Source organism: Notolabrus celidotus, chromosome 9, assembly GCF_009762535.1.
Source record: "Notolabrus celidotus isolate fNotCel1 chromosome 9, fNotCel1.pri, whole genome shotgun sequence".
Taxonomy (NCBI): Eukaryota; Metazoa; Chordata; class Actinopteri; order Labriformes; family Labridae; genus Notolabrus; species Notolabrus celidotus.
In genome coordinates, this window is record NC_048280.1 from 33326132 (window position 1) to 33335346 (window position 9215).

Genomic DNA, 9215 nt, shown 5'->3' on the forward strand with positions numbered 1-9215 from the left:
AAAACACAAAATACAAGACAGTTAAAGTTAAAAAAACATACAAACTCACACCTTCAAAGTCATTTCAATAAAGTTACTTATTTGTTTATAAAAACAGCACAAAAACAAAGTCAGTTCATAAAAAAGACCCTAACAAACATATTTCAAATGTTAAGCATTTCAAGTTTCACTAGAGTTTGTTAATATTTTGCAGTATGCATGTTAGTGCTTAGATCGCCTCCATAAACGTTTCTAAAAATGTATTCTTCATTTGTTTCACACTGTTGTTTGAAAAACATGGTAGGCCTATATTGGGTGGGAGTTTTGTCCTAAACCATGCCGTCATTTTTTAAATATACCTGCTCCACAAAGGAGTGTTGGTCAGTTCTGCTGAGTGGAAGTAATCCTGAAATGTGTCCTGCTGAACTCCATATTTATAACCTCATTTATCAGGAAGCTCAGCAAAATCTCTTATATGTCAGCTGCTTGCAACATGAGAGGATGCTGCCCTCTACTGGAAGTCAAGAAGGAGAACAGCACAGGTGGATGATGATGTGAGAATGAAAAAGTTTACATTTGATTGATGAAGACAGATTAGATGTTTACGAGAATGTTGTTTTGAACACATTGTATTTGAAGGATGGATAAGCTGTTAAATCAATCATGTCACAACTTGAACAGTAAAAAATATATACCATTAAGTGTACCAATACTATTGGAAAAATAAAATGTGACAATAATCAACATTTGTTCTATTTTACTTAATTATAATACAGCTCTGTATTATTTCCCTTTTTATTTTTGCTATTTAAACTTCTTCATGATTCCTTAGTTCATTTTTTCTTTTTTTTCTTTATTAATTTAAGACGTTATTTTGCAAATGTAAGTATTTCATTTTTTGTATACTTTTTTAAATCAATTTTTCTCACTTTTCATTTTTTTGTATCAACTTAAGAGTTTGTGTTAATATAATTTTTTCTAAAAACAACTTGAACAGTAAAAAATACATACCAGTAAGTTTACCAATAATATTGGAAATACGTGTGTGCACTAATAAAATGTGACACGATCAACATTTGTTGCTCAATATTTGTTTGTCTGCTTTATTATACAGCTCTATAGTATTTCTCTTTTTCTATTTATCCCTCTTCATGATTCTAAATTTAATGTTTATATATTCTTTATTCATTTTAGATGTTATTTTGCATTACAAATGTAAGTATTTCATTTTTTGGCTTAATTCATGGATAAATGTTTCTCCATTTTTAATTATTTTATCTTCTTAATTGATTGCGTTATTTAGGCCAGGGGTTCTGAAACTTTTTGGAGCCAGGGACCCCTTACAGGTGAGAAATTGTCCAAGGACCCCCTCATAATTGTAACACAGATTAAGCACATGCTTACTACCATTTGCACTCTTAGCTGCCCTTGGAACTATTTGTATTGTAAAACGTATCAATCTAAATACTTCAGACCTGTTCCATAGTGATAAACAGATAACACTTCAATTTGAATCATGCAAATACCACTTGTATACTTTAAAACAGAGGGTCATTTCATTCCTTGTGGACTCAACATGACAGCATTTATACTTTTCAAGTAATTGATCTTAAACGCTTTCAGAAAATTAACAGCAGTAAGACTCACATATCCCTTCGAGCCACCAAATGGTATCATAACAATGGTGTATATGCTGTTTTGTAATGACACAGCACAATTTTAGAATTCATTAGAAATGTATTCAAATTATTTCACAGACCCCCACGCTATGGTTCGCGGACCCCCAGGGGTCCCAGGACCCCACTTTGAGAACAACTGATTTAGGCTATGTATTTATATTTTCCAACAATAATCCGAAAGCTGAAAGAATAAATCATGAAACAACTTGAACAGTACAAAAATAAAGCCTACCAGTTAGTGTACCAATAATATTGGAATCACGTGTCTTGACTGATACAATTTGACACGGATCAATGTTTGTTGTAACACTTGTTTTTCTGCTTTATTATACAGCTCTGTATTATTTACCTTTTTCTTCATGATTCTATGTTTAATTTTCATGTATTTTTGTATTAATTTAAGACATTATTTTTCATTTATAAATGTAAGTATTTTATTTTTTGTATATTTTTTAGAATACATGTTTCTCCATTTTTTAAAATTAATTTTATCTTAACTTAATTGATTGCATTATTTATTTATATATTTTCTCATAATAATGAAAACGATGAAGCTCACGTTATTAAGTATAAGTGTACAGGCACATAATAAACAACAACAACATTAAGAAATGTTTTTTACTGTTTATTTTACGCCCATTGCACCTGAATACGTTCATTTTAAGCCAATGGGGAGCAGAGGGGTTGTAAAAGTGCATATTAAGGAGCCAATATAAACTCATAAATCATCTTGACTGCGGACACGCCCCCTGCTCTCCTATTGGCTGCTGCGCGCCTCATGCTGCGTCCCCCCCCCTTCACTTATTTAAATAGCCCCTTGCGCAATTTGATGAATAGTGTCGCTGTCAGACGCGTTAGAGACAGATGAAGACAGGTCAACAGACAGTCAGCTGTACCTAGACAGGAGCAGAGCCGAGGAAGAGCAGCTGCGTCATGTTTCCTCCTCCTCCTCCTCCTCACGGTCACATGTAGTTGTTCTGTCCGCGGAGAGCTGGATGTCAGTCTGGGGGAGTTTGCTGAACTGTTCCCGTCCCCGCGCCGCGCTGTCCCGGGTTCATGTTGCGTGGCTCAGCCTCGTTGTGGAAAACTATGGAGTCCAGAACATGTCAAGTCTGAGTGCGGGTTCAAAACTCTAACTGTGTCGAGATTCTTGTGAATACTTCCTCATCCTTTGAACTTTCAGCGCAGGAGGAAACCTTTGGCACGTGAAGGTAACGCATCTCCTTTTTCCTGTTTTATCCATCCGGGCGCGCGCGTTTCTGATTTCAACCAGTCTCCTGATTTCAAACAAAACGTCAATAAAACATAAAATACTCAGTGTAGTCATGTTATGCACAGCTAAAATGTCAAATTAAAGCAAGTTATACTCTCATTATAATGTTATATATTTAATTAAGTCTCAAAAATAGTCTCAAATCAAAACGTTCTGCTGTAATGTAAATGCATCTCCAACAGATCCAGTTCTCCTGGTTTGACTTGTTAAACCATTTACACACTTCTTTTGATATAGACATTCATTTAACACGATGAACATGTATACACGTTACAGTTCACGTGCTACTTACTGTCCACAGGAAGTGATAGTACTTGTTTTCTTTGTATTGATCAGTGTGTGAGTGTGAGGATCAACCTGTGACTTCAGTCTGTTGAAAACATGCTGTGTGTGTTTGAGTGAACTGGAGGAAATGGCTTTCTTTGAAGTGTTGCAAAGTTCACAACAAGAAACAGAGACAGACCTTTGTAACACAAATATGCTTCTTTCTCTTTCATCATCTTGACTCGTGCAACACAAATCATCGTAATTTATGATTAATTATTGTTTGGTACTTTATTATCTGTTGCAGTTTTAGGGCCACTGAAAAAATAAATAAAAATAAGGTCCAATATTTTTGTATTATTATTGTTCTGAGAAAAAAGTCAGAATTCAGAGATTAAAGTCAGAATTCTGAGGAAAAGTCAGATTTCTGAGATTAAAGTCAGAATTCTGAGATTAAGGTTAAATTCTTACTTTTTTCTCAGAATAATAATGATACAAAATATATATTGGACCTGAATTTATTTATTTTTTCAGTGAATTAAAGTCAGAATTCTGAGGTTAAAGTCAGAATTCTGAGATTACGGTCAAATTATGACTTTTTTCTCATAGAAATGATAATTTTAAAAATATATTGGACCTTATTTTTTCTTCAATTCACTGAATTAAAGTCAGAATTCTGAGATTAAAGTCAGAATTCTGAGAAAAAAAGTCAGAATTCAGACTTTTTTCTCAGAATAATGATAAAAAAATATATTCAACATTATTTTCCATTTTTTTTTTTTTCAGTGGCCCCTTATCCTCCTCCGTAGTATGAGGTATTATTAGTCACCCCTTTCATTCTAAACCCTATCAAAAACTCTGACATTTTTTATGAGTATGTAAATGTTAGCTTTAAAATGAGTTCATTTAACTATGACTCTGAGGTTTAATCCAGTCTTATTTGTCACACCTGTACCCTGTGTGTCCAGGAGCCTCTCGAGGGCATCATGGTGAACAGCCAGGCGTCCGGCGTACCATCAGCCCCCAGGTCATGTGCAGGATGTGGGGGGAAGATCGCCGACCGCTTCCTGCTCTTCTCCATGGAACGCTACTGGCACACTCGCTGCCTCAAGTGCTCTTGCTGCCAAGCCCAGCTGGGGGACATTGGCACCACCTGCTACAGCAAAGGGGGCATGATTCTGTGTCGGAGCGACTACATCAGGTGAGAGGCAGGAAGAGGCGGAGAGGAAGCTGCTGGTTTCAGATTTGGAGGCGGCACACACTGAGCAATCTGTGTTTTCTGTGTTTGCAGACTGTTCGGGCACAGCGGGGCGTGCAGCGCCTGCGGCCAGTCGATCCCAGCCAACGAAATGGTGATGAGGGCGCAGGGAAATGTTTACCACCTCAAGGTAAATCCCCAGATCTCACATCAGCACACTTTGTCTCCCACTGCTTGTTTGACAGGAACATCTGGGATTTGAGATGGTGAGATGGGATTATGTGTCCCTTCTGTGTCCGGAGGGAGCAGAAATGTGCCCCCCATCTCTTTTCCCCTGATTCTAATGTAAGGTTTTATTTCATATAAGACTCATTTGAGGATTTTTTTTCCTCATTATAGTGCATATTTATCCCTCCCCTGTTAGTTTCATGCACTGGGGGACTCTGCTCTGTAGATTTGTGCCACAGTAGATGCTTTATCTGCCTGAGTTTGATTCACTCTGCCCCTTTCCTCTCTCTCTCTGCTCCTCCTCTGCAGTGTTTCAGCTGTGCCACCTGTAGAAACAGACTGATGCCTGGCGATCGCTTCCACTACGTCAACGGCACAATCTTCTGTGAGCACGACAGACCCGGCGCTGCCTTGCTCAGCAGCCACCTGCCTCCACTTCAGAGCAACTCCGTGCTGACGGACCAGAAGGTGAATAACGAGGGCTTCTGATATAACACTACAGAAAGCGCTTGAAGATACAGGAGAACCTAAACTCTGCTCAAACATGAAGTTTAATGAGGTTACTACAACATGTTGATGTTGCAAAATGATTCCAGTGTTGACTCTTAAGCGAGGGGAAGTCTGAAATCTTAAAGTTAAAAGAGTCTGAGAAATAAACAGTAGAAAGAAAGAGATGCTGTACGTATAAATGATAACAAGTACTCTCACTCAAGAACTACACTTCAGTAAAGTTTTGAGGTACATGTTCAGTGTTTCTCACTCCTGCCTCACAAATTCAAGCTTCATGACATTTGTCTGAAAGTGGAGAGACATTTTTACTTCACAAATTCTTATTTCGTCTACGGATGGGCAATGGTTTTAGAATATTTGTTCACTTTGTAAAAATCAAAGAGTTACTTTGAATATTTTCTCATTTTAAAAGTAAAAATGTTCATTATTGATGGTTATAATACGGTATTCCCGCCAGACGGTGGCTACAGATCGTCTTAAAGCTGTTATCTAACCGCATTAGCAAACACAAGAAGAAGAATGCTGACTGCATTAAATGACAAAAGAAGAAGAAAACATTCGCGGTCGCAGTGATCTTCTCTGTTTCTGAATCTCACACTACTACACGTGTTTCCAGAGACTGAGCATGGCTGTAAAATGTAAACACACACGCCACGCCGTGTCACAGAAACTCTGACGTAAAGGTCGAGACAGACGCTGTCAGTGCCCGCTACTGGGGGGGTGATTATTTGAATAATCGGCGAATAGATGCCAATGATTATCGAATAGTATTTTGGCTTGAAACGCCCATCCCTAATTTCGTATACGTAACATCCATAGACTGTATAAAATATGGACGTAGTATCTGTGACGTCACCCATCTGTTCCTGAGAGCTGTTTTGAAGCCAATCGACCGCGGCAGCCATATTGGAAATGCTGAACTCAACCAGGCAGAGTGTGATGTAAAGAGGTGGAGTTTGAGCCTCTGAGCCAACAGCTATGCGTTCCAGACCAGGAGTCACGTCAGTCATGTCCTTATTTGGGCAAAAACTCAAAATCTTAATATCTTCTGAACTGTCACGTTAGAAAAAAAATAATTCAGAGATTAGCTACTGTAGCCAAGCCGTTTTTTGAACCAGGCTGTAAACATGTTTGCAAAGATCGTCTTTTTCCCATTCATGTCTATGTGGTTTCTGGTGTTTCTGCAGTTAGCCTCAAGCGGATTCTTAATGTATTGCAGTTTATAACATTTCCGCATGGGCTTCATATTTTGAGAGCGGAGGTTGCCGCTTGGTAACATCCTCAATACTCACACTGAAAATAGAACACTCACTTGACCTGCTGCAAAACAAAACATGCTTACATATAAGTGCATCAGTAATCAATGAAGAAAAATCCTCCTCTGACAGGACTTGATGATAGAATAGAACATCATAAAACTGCACAAGTATTATCATGCCATGGGAGGAACACTGTCCTTTTTAAAAGTACTCTTTGTATGCACTTGTTCGCCTAACTTTATTCCCGTGGCACCTTTTTAACATTGTTACAAAGCGCTCTGCAGGAAAATACACAAACAAAGTGGATAAAGGAAAAAAAATGAAGGAACATACGAAGTAAATAATATAAAAAAGGAAAACAGAGAGTAACAAAACTTGAAAAATAAGAGAAATAAATGTGCATTTCCTGCATTCGTCATAAAGTCTTCGGTGTAGTTACATTTACGAAACAGAAATGTGAACACTGAACAGGAAACATGATTTTTTTGAGAGATAAACTGAAACATCTTGAACATTTTTAACATACAAGTGTGTTACCAGATGATGAATGAAGTATTAATGATTAATACTTTGCTTTTATTATAAAGTGTTGCCCTATGGCGTCATGAAGACTTCCTCATAATTTGACAGATTTTAAAAATAAGAATGCATTTTATTTGTTTGAAGTTTTTGGATGTACCTTCAGACGTGAATTGAAATCACATGAATCTAACTCTGCCCCCTCTCTCTCCTCCTGTCTGCAGGTATGCTGAGCAGCAGCAGCAGTCCTGTGTATCCCCCTCCCCAGCTTCACTTCTCTGCAGTACAACTTTTTCCTCCCCTACTACTCTCACCGTTTTGTGGATCCTCATCTCTTCTACCGACTCTTTTTCCCCCCCGGAGAGGACGCTCACGTTCCTCACGTCTCCGTCACCGTATCACAGATTCTATATATTCCCAGTATAAAGTCTGGTTTTATGTTGTGATCTGTTAAAGTGGTCTGTGCATCATGCAAAGACTTGCAGAGTGTGTGAACTGCGCTGGCAGAGGCTCATTCAGAGCTGAGACAAAGCTGGAGGAGAACAATGATGATAAAAGCATTCGCCAACTGGAAGAGGGAACAAAAGACGCTTGAGTGAACGTTTGATGGACTGCAGTAAAAAGACTGTCAAAGCTTTGCTTATGCCATGTGAGCATCAGTGCTTATAATGAACTCCTGATCTCTCTTGTACATGTTTATCTGAGATACACGCTGAGGATTGAATATCAAGTTAATGGGTGTCATGAACAAGTATGTGGGAATGTGCAGTTTGAGAAAAAACTGCACCAGAAAGGTTTTTTTAAAGGCAAACAAAATGTTGCTGTCTCTTTAAACTCCCTGCACAAAGAAGTAAAACCACCCTGTGAAGGTTTTTGCTCTGTAGAGTTTTCTTTCTTATCAGAAGCCTGTTCAGCGTGTGAAACAATGTGGAGTTCAAAACAAAAATCCTATTAAACGTTTTTCCTGTAACAGCTGAGGCGAGGTCATGTCGAAGCCCCTCTGCGGCTTCAGAGTGGCGTTGCATTTCATGGTACCTACGAGCGTGCTGGATGTGACTGTCTCTCTCACTCTCTTTAGCCCTGTATGGTGAAAACATGCCTGATTACCCAGAGGAATGGAATTAGGGGGCTTGAGCTCTGACCATTTACAGAAGCAATTAAACATGAGCCCTGTATCTGTGCTGCTGGAGCTCCTGGGAGGCTGAACTCGGGGCATATCCCGTGGCTGACTGGCTCGGTGGCTGCCTGCCTCTAATAAAGCCTAATCTGAAAGCAGGCTAATTAAAGGGGAGTGGCCCCCTCTACATCCAGGGCATTTGAAACAATCTGATGTATTTACTGTTTACCATGTTCCAATTAAAGCTCCCACACAGCCTGATTTGTTTCCCATCACAGCTCTTTGTTCTCCGCCACTCTCTGCACGGCTTCTGAAAATTATTTTCCTGAGCTGCACCTAATTCGTTCTCACTCGACGCCTTTTCAAACGCTTTGTAAAATCTTAGAGCATCTGCATACCATCGCAGCTCTGGAGTTAATCTTGGTGTTGAGGTACGCAGCGAGCAGCAAGACGCGAGATAGGATCTGTTCTACTTTCACACCTTTGCCTGGGAGCACGGCAGCCATCAAACTCGCACCTTAATGCGCTTAGCTATTCCAAAACGTCCCACTTGTCATGGTAGGTGCTGATACTGCATCGATTATTTATTCCACGTCTGATCAAGAAGCGTCACGCAAATTCATTAACGTATGCAAATGATCACAATTACAATTATCTTTGTATCGTGATGATGAAGAAATAAAACCTCGGCACATTCTGGAATCCCTCAGCACCACAAGTTACACTTTGCATTCAAACTAATCAAGCCTCATCTGCCTTTTGCTAATTAGCCGGAACGTTTTCAGATGCCAATTAGCAGGTCTCATGAAAAGGCTCTTTGCCATGAGGCGTTGTCTTTTATCAGAGCTTCTGCAGGTGTGTGGCTCACCATGTAGCCTGTGTCATAGGAAAGTGTTTATTCCCGCTAATTAATCATATTAACACATGCAGATGAGTGTAATTGCCTGAGCTCCTCCACCTCACACTGTGTGAAGACACAAGATGATGCCAGGGTATTTTTACATGCTCATGATGAAGAGAAGGAGGGCCGACAAAGCCCTCCTTCTTACCCAGACAGACACTCCTGTGATATAGATCCAAGATGGCTGCCTTCCTTCAGCCTGGCTCTCCTCTGATGCTGAGCGGCCGGTTCGTCAGGAGCCAGGAGCTCCCTGGAATCAGACAATGTGCTGGCGAGCGCAGGCATCCG

General features: G+C 39.5%; 1 protein-coding gene across 1 annotated transcript; it reads left to right on the plus strand.

The window, feature by feature from the left end:
* Nucleotides 1-2484: 2484 nt before the first annotated feature.
* Nucleotides 2485-8287, plus strand: si:dkey-90l8.3 (LIM domain transcription factor LMO4.1). The gene is made up of 5 exons (XM_034693046.1): nucleotides 2485-2869; nucleotides 4164-4396; nucleotides 4487-4583; nucleotides 4931-5089; nucleotides 7134-8287. Exons 2-5 carry the CDS (start codon nucleotides 4182-4184, stop codon nucleotides 7140-7142), a joined length of 480 nt encoding a protein of 159 aa, XP_034548937.1. The 5' UTR covers nucleotides 2485-2869; nucleotides 4164-4181; the 3' UTR covers nucleotides 7143-8287.
* The last annotated feature ends 928 nt before the right edge of the window (nucleotides 8288-9215 follow it).

Excerpts from the sequence above, each read along its gene's own strand:
- si:dkey-90l8.3 (XM_034693046.1), top strand. The coding sequence starts at position 4,182 with ATGGTGAACAGCCAGGCGTCCGGCGTACCATCAGCCCCCAGGTCATGT. Across the intron at positions 4,397-4,486 it reads TGTCGGAGCGACTACATCAG|ACTGTTCGGGCACAGCGGGG; the intron begins GTGAGAGGCAGG and ends CTGTGTTTGCAG. Across the intron at positions 4,584-4,930 it reads GAAATGTTTACCACCTCAAG|TGTTTCAGCTGTGCCACCTG; the intron begins GTAAATCCCCAG and ends CCTCCTCTGCAG.